The following is an 18,135-nucleotide window of genomic DNA, read 5'->3' as shown; positions in this document are numbered from 1 at the left end:
ATGGTACATATACATACATACACATAGGCAAACATGTATACACATAAAATTAAACCTTAAATTTAATTTAAAAAATAATGTCTGGCCGGGCAGTGGTGGCGCACGCCTTTAATCCCAGCACTTGGGAGGCAGAGGCAGGCGGATCTCTGAGTTCAAGGCCAGCCTGGTCTACAGAATGAGTTCCAGGACAGCCAAGGCTTCACGGAGAAACCCTGTCTCGAAAAATCAAATAATAATCATAATCATAATGTGTATGTGATGTTAACAGTGGAGAAACGATGGTCACATTCCTACACGCTATGGTTCCTTCTGTAATCTATAGCATGTGGTGGACACTAGGTGAGCATCCACTTCTAGAAATCATATTCAGATGGAAATATGATCTCTTTCTTCCTCCTTCTCACTATTTTAATTTCAGCTGTTTTTTTCAGCGGTGCCATGCTCCAAAGTATCTTACTAAACTATCTAATAATGTTTTTGCTTTCTGATATGTATGATTCACTATCTGTGAGATGCCCAGGCTGAGAAAGTATGCATGATTGTTTCCTCAAAGCATTCTGTGACCAGAGTGTAAAGTTCAATGCTCCCAGATGGAAGTTTCATTATACTGTCTCCTGGTTTTTCCATTTAGCTTCAAGACCAGCCAGCCTTGATAGTGGCAGAACATCCACTAGCAATAGCAATAATAATGCTTCACTCCATGAAGTCAAAGGTATGCTGTAGGTACATTTATTGACGTATTCCATCTGATTTCCAGTATTGTTTACAAGTAGAAAGATAGAGTACAGCTCAGTGGTAGTGCACCTTCTAGCATGAACAAGGCCCTGCCGGAGTTAGCTCCAGAACCATAGAGGGAAAAGTTGAAAATGGGATGATCTGGTGATAAAGTGCAAAATCCAAATCGTCTATGTTTGAATCATAGTTTCTGGAATGCTTGCACTTGTACATTGGGATACAGATGTATTTCAATGTATACAAATGTAAAATCAGGAGCAGTTATTTTGGTTTCAGTTCTTCCTTTTCACAGATTAAAAATAAAATATAACTATCCATAGGTCCCTATTTTAAGTGATGTTTTCTGCTTGACATCTAAATGGTTGTCCTTAAATTTTTTCACAATGCATGTATATTGCATGTGTTACCTGTATTTTAGTAATGCTGTTAGTTTACTTTATCAACAAAATATGTACCTCTTTTTAATATCAGAAACAATTGTATGTGTTTATTTTACATAAAAAGTATATGGATACACATATGGCTCGTATATAGAATTACCCCAAGATTATTTTCTTTTGCGTTTCAATGTGTAGTCCAATGTGAGGTTTTTAAGTAATAGCTGTAATATATTTCTCTAAAATATATTATTGTCTTTACAGACTCTGGGCTTGTTAAACACTACCATAGTTCTCTGTACTCTAAAATTGTACAACTATAATGAATGCATTTGTTTTGTTGGTTTTGGATTATAACATTATTTATCTCACTCATGTTTTAATTAATTTTATAACTTTTTATTACAGTGATCTGGAATACATGGTTTTGAGAGGAATTAATTTTTTTGTTTTATAAATCATCGGATTAAAAAATTTAATCTGAACCCTTAGCCAGACTAACTAGAGAGCACAGGGACAGTATTCTAATTAACAAAATCAGAAATGAAAAGGGAGACATAAGAACAGAATCTGAGGAAATCAAAAAAATCATCAGATCCTACTACAAAAGCCTATACTCAACAAAACGGGAAAACCAAAGTTAAATCAGGATCAGATTAACAATCTAAAAAATGTAATCTGAAGCTAATGAAAAATTCTGATTTGAAAATAAAAGAAAATCTTAGTTCTGAAAAATAACACAACTTCACACAAATTCTTCTTTTTTTTTTTTTTTTTTTTTTTTTTTTTTTTTGAGACAGGGTTTCTCTGTGCAGCCCTGGCTGTCCTGGAACTCACTCTGTAGACCAGGCTGGCCTCGAANGTTTCTCTGTGCAGCCCTGGCTGTCCTGGAACTCACTCTGTAGACCAGGCTGGCCTCGAACTCAGAAATCCGCCTGCCTCTGCCTCCCAAGTGCTAGGATTAAAGTCATGCACCACCACTGCCTAGGGATCTAGTATTCTTTATGATTGAATAATTTTTTTGTCTTGAACTCTATCTACAGTGTATTATTGATAATCAGTCCTATAAAAGAACAGTGAACATTCTTAGGAACTTTGTTCTAGAATTAATATCCATTCTTTTATAAATCAACCTTAAGTAAAATTTTCAAGGTTATGTGGTAGCAATACCAATAGTGAACATTAGAACCAGTCACATAATTCAGATACTGGGGAAAGAATAAGCCAACCATGGTGACATATGCTTGTAATCCCAGCATTTTGGGATGGCAAAGCAGGAGAGTTGCAAGTTTTAGGATAGCCTGGCCTACATACTAAGATCCAAACCAGACTAGGCTATACAATGAAACCCTGTCTGAAATACTGTTTCATTTTTTTATGGGACTTGTCTAATTATTTCATGTCTCCTTTCAACTTTCCTTCTGTGTATGGTATTTAAGGGTGTTTTGGGACATTTTTAAGGTTTTTTATTTAGTATGAAATCTTTGAATAAGTAATTGAATTGAAACTCATAGAGACAGAAAATTAAAGTACTTTTTGCATTTAAATGTTTTGGGCTTTAACATTCTGTAACAATTTAAAATATGTCTTTTTTCCAAATTGTGAGTTATTTTACAGTTATTTGAATCTGAATTGTTGTTTATTACTTGCTTTATTCATTCATTTAGCCTTCAATATATTGAATGACTGTTTAATGTGAAACTCTCTTTAGGATTTGACTTTGGTGATAAAAGTATATTTTTACTCTAATAGAACTTAAAATATTTGTTGGTTTAATAAAACCAGAAAAACAGCTGTGGTATCCAATTGTTATACTGAGGAACAAGTAACATAGTTTACCTAAGTATGTGTAAAATGATGTTTAAAGTCAGTGAGGCTACTAATGGACTTAGAAACCTGCTAACAAATATTACATAGTATTGTCTCATTTCTATTATTGAAGTTTCAACACACCATTTACTCCAAAAGCAGGTGCAGTTGATATCCAAAGCAGGCCACAAAGCCACAGCAGTGGAGATTTCAGTCTGCTTCATGGTCATGAGACTTGGTCTAGCAGTGGTAGCAGTCCAATTCAGTATTTGAAAAGACAGACCAGGTCAAGCCCTATGCTCCAGCACAAAATATCTGAAACAGTAGAGAGTCGAGCCCATCACAAGATGAAAGCTGGCTCCCCAGGAAGTGAAGTTGTTACTCTACAACAGTTTTTGGAAGAAAGCAACAAGTTTACCTCAATACAGGTTAGTTCTTTATATAGTAAACTTGATTTAAACGAGCAACTCTAGTTAAATGCCTTGTGACTGAACCTTGGGGGGGGGGGGGGAAATTAAGTTATAGTGTACTAAGAGATAACACCAACTCTGTAGTGTGTAGTTCAGTTTATCAGGAGACTAAAAATGTCTGTACTCTTGTCTGTAATCTGCACTGTTTTTGCCTTTTAACAGTTGAAGTCCTCGAGTCAAGAGAATCTTTTAGATGAAGTAATGAAAAGTTTGTCTGTCTCTTCTGACTTTCTGGGGAAAGACAAGCCAGTTAGCTGTACCCTGGCCAGGTCAGTAAGTGGAAAAACTCCAGGGGACTTCTATGATAGACGGACAACTAAGCCTGAATTTTTGAGAACTGGTCCTCAAAAGACTGAAGATGCCTACACCATCAGCTCTGCAGGGAAACCTACACCAAGCACTCAAGGAAAGATAAAACTAGTAAAAGAAACCTCTGTGTCAAGACAATCAAAAGATAGCAATCCTTATGCCACTTTACCTCGTGCAAGCAGTGTGATCTCTACTGCTGAAGGAACAACTCGAAGGACGAGCATCCATGATTTTTTGAGCAAAGACAGTAGACTGCCCATGTCAGTCGATTCATCACCACCTATTGCTGGTAGCAGCAGCACTACAGCATCTAGTGAGTACCATTTACAGCAGAGGTCCTCTGACGTGCCGACACACTCTGAGGACACATCTGAGTCCATTTATACCCAGGCTAGAAATTCAAGTTCAGGAAGGCCATGTTTTCTAAACCAAACTTTTGCCACTGTTAAAATGTCTAATGATACATTTGGAATATCAGGTAATGATAGCCATGAGACATTTAGTGTGGTTCATTCATCTCAGCCATTTCTATCCCTGAACACAGAATTAGTTAGTAACATAAGTGGGTTACCTCCCAAGTCACTCACTAGAGTAACTGACCAGACCTTTGCCTCTTTGGATAAAGCTGCACAGAAAGATAACAAACATTTTTCTGATAGTCACAGTAAGCCACAGTTGTCTGTAGATAGCAATCTTATCATTCCTGCCTGCCTCTACCCTGATGACACAGAAGTTGCATTATCAGTTTCAGAGGACAGTCAAACTGTTTGGTATGAATATGGTTGTATTTGATCAAAACTGCATAATATGTTAATATTATTCATTAGGCTTATATTAAGATTGTTACAGAGTTAAGCTATATAAAAAGGCATGTGTATAAATACCACACCAAAGTCTGCATGAAATAGTAATTACATTGTGCATTTTTGCATGCCTTTAAAACCCCACCAACGTTTCTTTCACATCTTTTTAATGCTTGATAAAGATGATAAAGACATTTCATGTCATGGAGCATGTCCAAGTAGCTGCATGTGCTGTTATCAAGAAAACATATCCAAGTCATTGTTTGGCTGCTTGTAAAAAGCATGTTCATTTGCTCTTCCTGCTGCCTGCTCCCCCTACCCCTCTCCTTTATTTCCTGAATGTGCACTTCGTGCTGCACATGCACAGCATTAATAAGGAAAATGTTTTTGAAATGGTATTTTTTGTCACTTAATCATGTTATCTGTCCTGTTCTATTTTTAAAGAAACAGTTAATAGTTCATCTTTATTTGAACTAATGCTTACATTTATAAAACATTGTTCAAATTTAAAATACTGTTTATTCATAAATGTGTTATTGCTAGAGTTTTCTATCAAATTTAAATGTGATTTACACAGTGAGTAGGAGTGTTTATATTACAGTTCTCTTCTTGGTGCTGTTCCTTTCCTGATAAATGCAATAGCTTAACTACTTCCCCTTTAATTTTTTGGTATCCTTTAACACAAATTTTTCCAGTTTTTTTTTTTTTAACATATGAGTCAAAGAGAAATAAACCAAGTAACTTATTACCTTGGGAATTTGTATTTTTACAGAAGAATAGCAAGATTTTTAAATGATGAAAAAATTAACTTCTGTCATTAATTTATTACTAAATGTAAATCCTTAATGCAAACTTTTTAAAAATTAATACATTGTGCTAGAGTATAAAATTAGGACTCGTGAGCATAAAAATAAAAAATATGCTATGTAGTCTTTATTCTAAAATCTGTTGTATTAAAACCATAGTCTTGCCTGGTGTATTCCTTTAACCCTGGCACTTTGGGAGGCAGAGGTGAGTGGTTCTCTGAGTTCCAGGCCAGCCAGGGCTGTGAACTGGGACCCTGTCTCAAAAAGTTCAAACAAAAAGAAAACAAAACAAACAAATAAACAAAAATAGTCTTTAGCTTCCCACACTCCAAAACAATCCACACAAGATAGAGATAATATCCATAAACATGGACTCCAATTTCATATAGTTTTCAATTATCTTTGTTTTCATGTCTTTCTACACCAAATCAGCTTCAATTTCTCAGTATTAAAAAAATCTATAATCTTATTTCTGCAGGATATTTAGCTGTTTCAGGAATATTTTCATAATTTTAATTCAGCCTAAATATTCCTAATAAAACTCCACCTTAGATAGGCGCCATAAGAAGCTCTATGAGTGAAGGGATTAGTGTTTGTGTACTTAACCTCACTGAGCTGTTGTTAATACCAAATGAAAGGGAAAATCTTCAGTCTTTGCTTAACTAAATTTGTATCCTTTGTGAAAATCTCTCCCCTGGTACATTCCCAGGATCACTTTACGGGTAGATCCCTTTTGTTTATATTGCTGACCATATGTTTCTTTCCTTACAGCTAGTCTTAAAATAGTTCTGAGACAAGTGATCAGATGAACACAAGCGGTATTTTACATATTTTAGTACCACCTATTAGGCTTACTGCATGAAAATATCATTACCTTATACTATGAATCTTTTGTCTACTCAATCTTAATACTTGAGACATTTTTGTGCTGTTTTCCCTTTTGTTTGTAGCCTACTAATAAATGGTATGCTGAGACTGATGCAGCAGGATGACAGAAATGCTTTACTTAGCTTTGGACATCATGAAACAGACCTTATACTTTCTACACTTAAAAAGTATTGCTAATTTTGTTAATTCAAAATATATTTTAAATTATGTATTTTATAAAAGCTATATTGTTTTATTTTATGAAAACAGACTTACAGAAGTATTTTGTCTCTAACGTCTAAAGGATACACTGCATGTAAAAGAGGTAAATACTATGTCCATATTTCCTGTGGGCTAAGATTGCAGTGTAGAATTCTTCCAAGTACATCACATACTATGGAGTCAAAGTTTCCTCAAATACCACTAATACTATGTTGCTTATGACTTTAAAATATAAAAAAGTAGGTTCCATGTAAAATGTCTGTCAGATTAATAATTTTCCACGTTTCAAATTCCTTTGTCCTCAGCTTAAAAGCTTTTTAGTTTATCTTCATGAGTTTTGTTACTAAACTTTTGAGTAAATAACATGACCTACTTTTCTCCCACAGATGTGAACAAAGTACAAGAAAGCAGAAATTCAAAAAGCAGGTCTAGGGAGCAGCAAAGCTCCTAATAAGTGACCCACTGCATGACATGTGGGCCCAGGGTGAGTTTCCTGCCTGAATCCTAAGTGAGACTAGTCTCGTTTGTACAGACTAACAGAATTCAGTACAGCAAGTGCTCATTGCGCTAACAGATTATAGTTTGCTTGCTGGATTCACTGACTTTCCTTCCTGCTTAATTAGTAAAGAGTAGTTGACTGCTGTAGGTTTTTGCCTGTCTAATTGGGTAGTAAGCCTTTAAAAAGTATTTTCTCTCAATTGAAATGTAATTTTAGCAGTGAATAATCTAAAATATTTCATGTGGTTACAACCTCTAAGTAACTGGTAAGAATGCACTAAATACCTGTCTTATGAAGAGCAGCTCAGACGTTCCCTCTGGCTTTCTGTCACTCTCATTTCCATATAGACACCTGTGCATGTTATTCTTACCATAGCTTCCCTGTAGTTTATATTCCTCTTATCTTCAAGCTATTCTTACATTTTCTTTCTTCTTTCTGTCTTTCAACAAAATACAGAGAGAAACGTGTCCTTCAGTTTCTCAGTGTGAAGAATTTATTTCTGAAGTAACAAGACACCTAGCAACTATAGGAACTATTAAAAACAGTAAGGAGATTTTAACACATCCCTTCGTGATTAGAGCAGGGAAGAAATATAAACTCCATTCTTCCTTGAATCAAGGAGCACTACTGGATTCAACTGCCAAAAGTTTTAGAAGGTTTTAGGACACTGTACAGTGCACTAAGCTCTACTGAATAAAGGACATTCTCTCACTAAGGACCGAGTGTTTTAAGGTCAAGTATTCTAAGAACAGCCTACTTCTTTCAACATTTGTTTATTAATTTATCCATTTTTGCTTACTGCTTCTAAGTATTATCCAAAAACTAGTCATTTATGTTTAGTTGTACAAATCTAAATTAAGTGTTGTAGTATTTTGTGGAATGTACTATATATCAAGATACAGAGAAAATTGTTCTGGCATGTCAGCCTTTTTTCATTAGCAGACTGCATGTGTTGGTACGCTGGTTATTGTTTTTGTTTCTAGAGCCAATTGTTTGGATGCACTGCAAAGGAAGTGCAGTTCATAAGATATGCAGTAATTTCCATAATGAAATATAAGAGTTATAAAAATTATATATTAATCTTACCACTTTCCCTGATAAGCTGCACTAGGTATTCACAAATGGATCCAAGATAAAAATCATTTTTCTGAAACTTTTTTTAGTGAGATGGTTTTCCAGCAAATAGCATTTACAAGATAAAGTGATTATGTTTTTAACTCATTTCCCTTCTTTGGTATTGGGTTTTATGTGTGTTTTTTTAATGGGAGAGCTGATTATTGCTTAAGAAGTTTTCTTATGGCAAATAATGTAAATAATTTCTAATGACCTACATTTTTTTCAGGAACTCATTTACTATTAAGGTTGTCATTTATTACTAAGAATTTTTCTGTTTTTGTCCTTTATAATATTATATTAAACTTAATAACTATTATAGGTAATCTTGAAATATTTGTATGTGTTTGTTACCTTAAACATTTGAAAGAAGCACAATAACGTAGATTTAGTTATCCCAGAGAAACACCAATTTTTTAGTAGTAGCAATTTTATATCACAGTATTATTTTCTTATGAAGTCAAAAAAAAACCACATTGCTACTCATTAAGGCAAGTTCATTATTTAACATAAAAACCAGAATAATCTTTTGAAATGAAAAAAGATACTATTTTTATTTTAACAGTATACTTCTTAAGCTCTTATTACCAGCTCTAAAGAACTTTTTGGAATAATTATGCATTCCCTAATGTGTGTTTTACAAACTGTGTATCATCACTAACACAGTAGCCATGAAACAAATCTCTTTTCTTTGCACCCCCATCCTCCTCTTTTTGTTTCTCTCTCGACCCCACTGTCTGTAATAGGTCGCTAGCAGGTTGTGTTTGTAGCAACCTTTGGAAAGACCGTCAATAAAAACGACAAAAAACATTTAGTTGTTCAGAAATTGAAAGTTAGAGAACTTGGATTTATTTAACTCAGTGCTGCCAGAAAATAATGCTATAAAATTAAATTACTTTAAAACTCTTGAATGAAAGGTGCTATTTAAATGTAAATACTAAGGATTTACTGAAACACGATACACATACTAAAAATCTATTCTCTAGACTTTGAAATCTTCTTTGTGACTCCTTATATTCAAGTCTCAAATTGGTAAATGGATATCATGGAAGTCTAGAGACAGTTGCATGTAAAAAAAAATTGTAAATTCACTGTTGGTTGAGAAGTTGAAAATAAGTGTAGAATTATGTTTTAGCTTAATCTATAAGAGAATAAGTTAGGTTTATATTAGCTAGCATCCAGTTTGCACAATTAGCACACATCCCAGGACAGTTAATGAGTGTGAGGTGACCTAGTGAAGGTAAGTAGTAAAGCAATTTGAACCTGCGGAGTTAACCAGAACTTCAGCTAAAAAGACTATAATGTATTAAATTGGAGTAGGCCAACCTTGAGGAGAAAAAAAGAGAAAACTAAGAGAATACAATGAGACTATTACATTATTCTCAATTATATTAATTGCCTTCCTCATACCAATTCAAGAAAGGACTACCCGACAACTACATGAATTTTTTTTCTTTGAAATCTACTTCAAAAGCAGACTTTGTAGGAATCAAAGCCAAATGGAAATGAATCCAAACCATTTTTCTAACCAAGCCTAAACCCAACTATCTGGTGCTATTCCTAAACCTCCATGAACACTTTAAAAATGAGAATAACAGCATCTGCCCAGAGCTCTAATAACCTGCCTCCTAGCTGGCCATGGAAATGTTTTGGTTCAAGTTTTTTTGAGTTGGTGGTTACCAAAGAGTTCACGAGACAGGTTCATGTGAAGCACCTTTCATGTAAGGCTTGTTAAAAGCCTATTTCAAAATCACTGTGTATATTACAGAATTGAAACCACCTCACAAATGGATTACTACAGCCTGAACTGTCTTAACAGTTTATGTCAGGAAGTAAAATCAATACTGTACCAAATCTGGAATTGTGATGGGGAATTATGTATTCCAAATTACTTTTGAACTTTGTTACTTTTTATGAAAAAAGTGAATTGTCTTTCTTTTCAGCTATTTGTCCTGAGATGTATTTTTTTCTTTGAGTCTTGAATATGAATAGTACAAAAAGAGCCCGTTTTATAATTATAAACCTTGATATATGTGTTAAGCTATTTGGACAATGAAAACGCCTTAAATGGATATGCTTAATGGGTAATGTTGCACTTAAACATCCTTTGACAAAATTTGATTTTAAATTGTCTTTTTTATTTCTACTAGTTTTTTTTTTCAGTGTTTGCCATTGTACTCACAACTGTTATTAAATACCAAATCAAATAATATAAAAAGCTGTAACATTTCCTTTAAAATTAATGCTAATAAGGGAGGTAGAGTTGAATGACAGAACGACTTTCCTCAGTGGCCCCTGATGTCTGTCACAGGAGTCCATGNAGGACAATATACCATTGTTTGAGATGTTTTTTATAGTCACTTTCTTTTTCCTTAATTCTCCTTTAAAATATTTATGTTGGACTAACTGATATAAAAAAAAATAAAAACAAAAGGTAATTTTTTAACAAATTGTTATAGTCATTTTAAAATTGTATGTTGGCCAAGTGTTACGTTTTGCCCTGGAAAACTGTTTTGGGGCTTCATAGACTTTATCCTAATCATTTTGATCATTAAGATGTTTGGGTAGAGAGTCAGTTCCGTCAGTCCTAAAATAAGTTTCAGTATGTTTACTAAGAGAAAAATTATAAAGTAGATACAGTGAGAATAACAATGGTAGCTAATAATAAAATAGAACTATAACAATAGTTTGTTGTCCCCCCCCCCCCACAGCCCCTTGGAGTTTTGGGAGGTGGTAGGAAGGGGTACTACTGGAGATTTTACTCAGGGCCTTAAGCGTGGTAGGCTGGCACTTTACTTAGCTGTAGNCCCNGCCCCTTTCTCAGTACTTCTTCTTGTGCTCTCTGCACTCTTCTTGTGATTTGAGATAAAATAACTAGGTGATGAACTGAGTGCAATGATAGAGGAAATATATTAAGCTAGTNGATAGGGATTGTTTGAACACCAGTGCTGTGACACCACATTCACTGCCACAAGTTTGGTAACCANGGGACTAAGTGATCAATAGATAGGTAGAATATATGCTATNGATATGCNAGACAGATATTCAGTGGTGACATCTCCTGCTACTGAAAAAGGCATGTCATTTAAAGCTTATGAATTTTGGAATTTCTCATGTAATAATTGTGGTTCATTTAACCACGTTACTGAAACTTCAGGAATTAAAACTCCTAAGAATGTGATAGGCTGCATAAATTGTTGTTTTTGTGGGGCTGGAGTATTGATTCAGTGGTTCAGCACTGGCTGCTCTTTCAGAGGAGCCAGGTTCCATTTCCAGCACTGTTCATGCTGCAGTTCATGACTGTCTGTAACCTTCAGCTCCAGGGTTGCTAGTGCCTTCTCCTGGCCTCCATGGGCAGTGGACACAGGTTACAGATCTACATGTTGGCAAAACACACAAAATAAAAATAAACCTCAAAAAATTAATTCAGTCTTTTATTTTTACTTAGTAACTCGAGGCATCTTACCACATCATTCTTCTGGAAGCTGTTTTCACTATCAACACAATATCCAAGGTTTACAAATTCTGATTCTGTTCCTTCGTTTTATGTTCATAAGAACTTAGAACTACTTGTTTATTTTAGAGATTGAGTGCAGAGCAGGTAAAACAAGCATGGAACCTCTGGGGGAAAGGCAATCATTAGTTTCATTTTGCCTTTCAGTAACACAAGTTGGTACAAATTAGTTTCTCTACTAGATGAAAAGTATTTCTCAAAGCTTGAACAGGAAAATAAAGTTCTTTTAGAAATATCCTAGTTGACTGGAATGGAGATAATGGCAAGAGCAATTTCTATATTCTAGCCTATGTCAGATCCTCAATGAATAAAGAGTTGACTAAATTGTTCTTAGATTTAATGCTTCAGCTGCCATAACTGAAAGGAAATTATATTAACATTTTCTAAAGGAATATAACCAAGAGAATATATATGACAAAAGGATTTATTAGATCAACTCACACAGTTTGGGCTGGGTATTTGGAAAAAATGTCTCTTATACATGTTGGAGAGTCTGAGAATCTAGTAGGTTCAGTAGGCCTGGAGGATTCTTGAAGAGCCTCTGGTCTTCAGGCTGTGTGGGCAAGTGTCAGTAAAGGATGGTGGTAGCAGCAATGGGACTCACCAGCAAGAAGCAATGAAGGCACAAAAGCAGCACAGCTCTCTCCTGGAACTGCTGTCAGAAAGTTCTGCCCACTGTGGAGTCTTCCTCATTTAGCCCTGCCTAGAAATGTCCTCACAGGCCTGCCCAGAGGAGCCTTTTGTTCTGGATCAAATCAAGTTCCCAACCAGGACTCACCATAACAAAGATGAATACATTTATCATAAAATAGGATACTAAAGTTAGGGTAGAGGACAAAGGAAACTGCCTTTCTGTCATCTGAGCCAGTTCTGATGCTATAAGGTATTTTGCAGCCGAGTTTTAAAATATAAATTTAATACTTTAGTGGCAACAATTTTCTACTTCTAGTTTTTCTACATTGAATTTACTAAGCCAGTTGTAATGGTACCTGACTGTAATCCCAACATTTTAGAAGTGGGGGGGGGGGGGTGGTAGAATCAGAAGGTCAAGGTTACCCTTCAATACACAGCTAGTTTGAGAACAACCTGGCCTACATGAGACCCTATCCCAACAAGACATAAAGTGTTTAATAAAAAGTTTTGTTTTTAATATCTCACTGGAGACAAGTTTCAAGGGCAGTAAAAAGTAAAGGTTTAAATTCATTAATCCCAAAAGGAAAGCCAGCTGTTTAAGTCCTTATAATGAGTAATTGTCATGGAAGGTTGGGGACAAAATTGAATCTCTCAACTGACTAAAATGACCTCAATTCCCATCTTTAAAAAAATAAAATAAAATAATCCACCGGGCAGTGGTGGCGCACGCCTTTAATCCCAGCACTCGGGAGGCAGAGGCAGGTAGATTTGTGAGTTTGAGACCAGCCTTGGTCTACAGAGTGAGTTCCAGGACAGCCAGGGCTACACAGAGAAACTGTCTCGAAAACCAAAAAAATAAATAAATAAATCCATAAGCCTGGGGCTGGAAAGACAGCTCCGTGGTTAGAACTAGTTCTTGCAGAGGAACCAGGTTCAGTTCCTAGTACTACATGGTGGCTCCCAACTATCCGCCACTCCAGTTCCAGGAGATCCAGTGTCCTCTTCTTACTTGCACATATACATGCAGACAAAATGCTCATACACATAAAAATCTTTAAGGTAAATAATAGTCTCCAAATTAAAGACACAAGAAATAAAAACAGCTGTCAGAATGAGTTTATTATGAATATTAGCCAAATTAACTTTTGACACAGCAGCTGACTATTAGGTGTTAGCTGGCCTAGAACTCAGAGATCAGCCTGCTCTGCCTAAAGTGCCAGGCAAATGGCATGTGCCAACACACCTGGCTGCCAATCTTTCTTTTCTTTTTTTTTTTAATATGATTTATTTAATGTATAGGAGTATACTGTAGCTGTCTTCAGACACACCAGAAGAGGGCATCAGATCCATTACAGATGGTTGTGAGCCATCATGTGGTTGCTCGGAATTGAACTCAGGAACTCTGCAAGAGCAGTCAGTGCTCTTAACCTCTGAGCCATCTCTCCAGCCCTCCCAATCATTTTTTAATCAAAGTTTAGAATTATGGGATCATGTCCTGTAGCCTTCACAAATATGAGAAAGTCTTCAGGACTTAACCCCATGGTTGCAGCATTAGTCATTGGGTGAAAGTATACTTTCTCGTGTCCACCTTCCAGAAAAGCTGAATCCAAGACAAATTTAACATCTCCATCATCACAGAAGAGTGACAAAGGTGTGGCACAGCCTTGACCAACTTTCAGTTTTTCTAGCATGGCTGTTTCATCGGCAAACCGAAGATTTCCACTCCCAACTCCTAACTGCTTGCCAAGATCATTTAAATTGATTTGTCTATCATGAAGAACTGTGACTAACCAATAGTTTTTCTTCTTTTTGTCTTTAAGAAATAAGTTCTTACTATGTGCTCCTTTCAAATGTTGAATATGAGGCATCATTTCTTCAACTGTAAAGACCTGCAAAATATGCAAAAGAAAAAACACTGTAAATTGCGCACATACATATCCACGGTTGTATATATTTTGCATGGTGGATGCTCTGAATTTAACTGGTATTCGTTATAAATGTTTTATTGATAGGGGTTGGGCCTTTTGGTGCTGAGGATAGGACCCAGAATGCTATGCATACTAGGCAGGCACAGTATCTCTGAACTAAAACTCAGCCTCCAAATACTTTAAAGGCCCGGTACCTGGAGTGCTGGTACTTAGAGCTGAGGCTGAGATAAAGAATTCAAGAGTGCAGCAAACTCCTGGTTGGGGTTCAGGGGGAGCCTTAATCATCACAGTTGCAGACCTCAAGACCTCAGTTTTCTACCCCGGTATGCTAACAAAGCCATCAGGTGCCTGAGAAGCTTATAACTTTTGAACTTTGGAGTAAAATTTGATGACAGTCCTTAATATTTACCTCCAGAGTACCTGACATTCACTACAAGGACATCGATGAAGAACATAAGACCCCAGGTTAGTACATAAAGAACAATTTTTTTTAATGTTCTAAGTACCAGTACTCCGGGGCTTTAAAGTATTTGGAGGCTGGGAATGTACACAGAATGTGACCTTTGTAAAAATGGGAAATATTAAATATTAAGATAGGTGTTTTCTATCATAAAATGTGTCTTGCAAGCCTTCCCAACCCTCATAATAGTTTCCACGAAAATTGTAAATCTCCAGTATAAGTCATGTTAAAATTATTAAAGTAAGTACGTTTGTTTGTGGCACAAGCCGGGGGAGGGGGCCAAAAGAGGAACTGTAGTTTAAAACAGCTCTCAGTGTGGGTGCTGGAAAAATTCGTGTCATCTGCAAGAGGAGTATGTGCTCTTAACCGCGAAAACAATTCTCCAGACTCAGGGGTATATACTTTTTGTAATTATTTGGGAAATGATCCCTGCCGTGCTGCAGTGATAACGACTGTCCAAAGAAATAAAAACCAAGCCACCTCAATGGCCTGCTGTGCCTTTGGTACCAGATACAGCCTAGGCGATTCTATAGGGTTGCCACTTATGTAGCGCCTTGTTCCTTAGTTATCTACATAACGTACCAGCTATCCAACCCGCTTTTAAGTCACACCAGTCATCCCAAGACGAGTTTCCTCACGGTTGCCGCAGAAGACTTGTAATCCTCTGCTTGGATCCAATAAACACTCGCCCGAAGACCCCCTGCCTTCCTGGGGCCGCAGTCTCACCTCGGGATGCTCCACGACCTCCGTGCGAATGGCGAGGGCGCCCAGCCTCTGCTCTAACGCCGCCCGCAGCTCCGAGCCTGCCATTTTCCCCCGCTACGTTGGCAGGCTTACCGGAAGTGCCACGGCTTCCGGGGCGTGGTGATGCCTGCTTGCTCCGCCCTGGCATGGCTCTGTGACTGTCCCATCCCTGGACCGCGCTTAGCCACACCCCCAACCACCTGAGCCTTCAGTGCCGCGGGCGGAAAGCTCCGGGTTCCATGTATCGTCCAGAAGCCGCGGCAATGTGGCTTCTTGCCTCAACAACTGTAACTTGTAACTTTCGTCTTTCTGGGTTTTGTTGGTTTTTTTTTTTTTTTAATTTTGTGTTATGAGCGTTAGTTACCTGCTTGCATGGCTGTGCACCACGTGTGAGCAGTGCCTGAGGAGGCTGAAAGATGGTGTTCGATTTCCTAGAACTGGAGTTATGGTGAGCCATGTAGGTGCTAGGAACCGAACTCTGTCCTCTGGAAGAACAGCCATCACTCCCGCATATTATGATACTAGAAAACAGTACTGCGACGAATCGCGGTGGTCGTTGTGATACTTTTGACCTGGAATTTGCAACCACGTTGGGACCACTTACTTTGAATAAGGTTCAAATTCCACATTAGTATTTCACTTAAACTTTGAGATTAAGGCTCACATCAGACATGAAACACTGATACATTCAGAGATGTTTCACTTTAATATAAATTAACTGTATTTATTTGGGAGTGAAGATCTGAAAAAGAAACCCTCTTAAGACACAGGTGGTAGGCTTTTTCTCTCCCTCGGTGACACAAGTAGAGCCAGATTAGAACAGATTACATGTAGATAAAGGCAGGTTTACTAGGAAGCACCTATTTCACAGGTGGAAGTCAGTGAATTCACTCATCTGGTCTTAAGAGGGTTTTACAGAGTTTTGGCAAGGAATGACGACGTGCTAGCCAGGACCTGGGCTAGTGTCCATACATGTCCCTAGGCAGACACTCTTGGGTGGGTTACCACAAACTCACCACATTAGCCAGGAGCTTTCTCTGCCTGTGCAGTAGAGGAAGGAGGACAGGCTGGGGAACAGGGATTTGTTCGAGCCTATGACTTACCCAATATAGGAAGAAACTACAAAAGAGTACGTCAGAGTTGTGTTTACAGTTTCACTCTGAACTCAGGATTTCAAAATTTTAAAACTTTTTAGTTTAACCTTTTTTAAAAAATGATTTATTTATTTTTATGTGCATTGGTTTTCTGCCTGCATGTTTGTGCAAGGGTGCCAGATCCTCTGGAACTGGAGTTACAGATACTTGTGAACTGCCTTGTGGGTGCTGGGAATTGAACCCAGGTCCTCTAGAAGAAAATCCAGTGTTCTTAACCACTGAGCCATCTCTCCAGCCCCCTTAACCTTTTTTTGTTGTTTTTTAATCTTTTTGCCTGTTTGTGTTTATACCACCTTTGGAGACCAAAAGAGAGTGTAGGATCCCCTAGAACTGGAGTTAAATATGGTCATGTACTACTACCACATGGGTGCAAATCCAGGTCCTCTGGAAGATCAACCAGTGCTCTTAAACATAGAGCCATCTCTCTAGCCCCTTTAAAAATCTTTTTTATTTTAAACTTTTTTTTTGATATTTTCTTTATTTACATTTCAAATGTAAATAAACCCTTTCCCGGTTCCCCCACCCACCCCCTATCCTAACCCCCACCCCCCTGCTTCTATGAGGGTGTTGCCCCACCCACTCACACCTCCCCACCCTGGCCTTCCTCTATACTGAGGCATCGAGCCTTCACAGGACCAAGGGCCTCTCTTCCCATTGATGCCCAGCAAGGCCATCCTCTGCTACATATGCAGCTAGAGCCATGGGTCCCTCAATGTGTACTCTTTGGTTGGTGGTTTAGAGTCAGCACTGTGATGTTCTTTCTATTCTTTTTTATTGTTTCAGTAATGAATGGCCTTGTGGTACACAGACTGGTATCTAGCTCATCTTGAACACTGCCACCATCATGACCACAGGAGCCCTCCCTAGTCCTGCATTCAAAATGTTTTGAATGTCAACGTGTTCATTAAACAATTGAAGCCTCATACAGAGACAATTTTGTATTTTTTTTTTAGCTGATGAATATTTTCCTATTGCTAACCTATTTCCTACTTTAATAAATATTTATGTAGCTGGATAATAATCATTTGTTTATTGGTTGCAGAGAATGGAACCAGTGGTCTCAAGCATTCTACGAACTGAGTTCCCCACCCTCAATCACAATTTTAGCCACTTCCATATTGGATTACCAATCTTTATATTCTAAATTGTTTATGAAAATAACTACTCTAAATTTATCAGCAATGAGTAAATTAACCTAGCACACACCAACACTTCTCTCTGTATGTGTGTGAAGGCAGCTTGTGGAAATCTGTTCTTCCTTTTAACTGATGAGGTTCTAGAAGCAAACTCAGACAGAGTACACGGCTTGACAGCAAGTGGCTTGACCCACTGAGCCATCTTGCTGACCCAAACTTTAATTAATTTTTAACAGGATTTTTAGGAGATAACTTTTGGTCAAATGCATATTGTTTAATATGGATTTTCTGTGGGGGCAGGGGTGTGTACAAAGGCTTGGCATTTTGGTTTGGTTTGAGGAAGGCATTTTGGGACATGTTTCACTAGAGCCCAGACTGGCCTGGAGCTCTCAGAGATCCGCCTAATTCAGCCCCCAAGTGCTGGGACTAAAGATATGTGTCCACCATGCCTACCACTTTAATGGTCTTTGAGCTGTTCGTTTTTCCAGTTAGCAAATACCCAGACAGTTTTCTCATGATTATTATTCCCCTCCTTCCATTTTGAGCTAATTTTGTT

General features: G+C 37.3%; 2 protein-coding genes across 6 annotated transcripts in view; one reads left to right on the top strand and one right to left on the bottom strand.

The window, feature by feature from the left end:
- Positions 1–9,090, top strand: part of Ccdc88a (coiled-coil domain containing 88A) — a 134,317-nt gene extending 125,227 nt beyond the window's left edge. For 2 of the 5 annotated variants that reach the window (XM_021210606.2, XM_021210605.2), the window contains 5 exons: positions 632–712; positions 3,081–3,349; positions 3,554–4,013; positions 6,785–6,882; positions 7,354–9,090. In XM_021210606.2, the coding sequence (XP_021066265.1) occupies positions 632–712; positions 3,081–3,349; positions 3,554–4,013; positions 6,785–6,849 (875 nt within the window). In that variant the 3' untranslated portion in view covers positions 6,850–6,882; positions 7,354–9,090. The other 3 variants (XM_029545255.1, XM_029545254.1, XR_003845015.1) reach the window with 2 other exon arrangements.
- Positions 9,091–13,258: 4,168 nt separating this feature from the next.
- LOC110330783 (prolyl-tRNA synthetase associated domain-containing protein 1) lies at positions 13,259–15,389 on the bottom strand. Its single transcript, XM_021211097.2, has 2 exons — positions 15,272–15,389; positions 13,259–14,046 (listed from the first exon to the last, which is right to left on the bottom strand). Exons 1-2 carry the CDS (start codon positions 15,353–15,355, stop codon positions 13,621–13,623), a joined length of 510 nt encoding a protein of 169 aa, XP_021066756.1. The 5' UTR covers positions 15,356–15,389; the 3' UTR covers positions 13,259–13,620.
- Between the last annotated feature and the right edge of the window lie 2,746 nt (positions 15,390–18,135).

Source organism: Mus pahari, chromosome 13, assembly GCF_900095145.1.
Source record: "Mus pahari chromosome 13, PAHARI_EIJ_v1.1, whole genome shotgun sequence".
Lineage (NCBI taxonomy): Eukaryota > Metazoa > Chordata > Mammalia > Rodentia > Muridae > Mus > Mus pahari.
The sequence above is the reverse complement of the archived record's forward strand: the minus strand, read 5'-3'. Positions and strand labels throughout refer to the sequence as shown.

Excerpts from the sequence above, each read along its gene's own strand:
- LOC110330783 (XM_021211097.2), bottom strand. The coding sequence starts at position 15,355 with ATGGCAGGCTCGGAGCTGCGGGCGGCGTTAGAGCAGAGGCTGGGCGCC. Across the intron at positions 14,047-15,271 it reads AGGTCGTGGAGCATCCCGAG|GTCTTTACAGTTGAAGAAAT; the intron begins GTGAGACTGCGG and ends CATATTTTGCAG.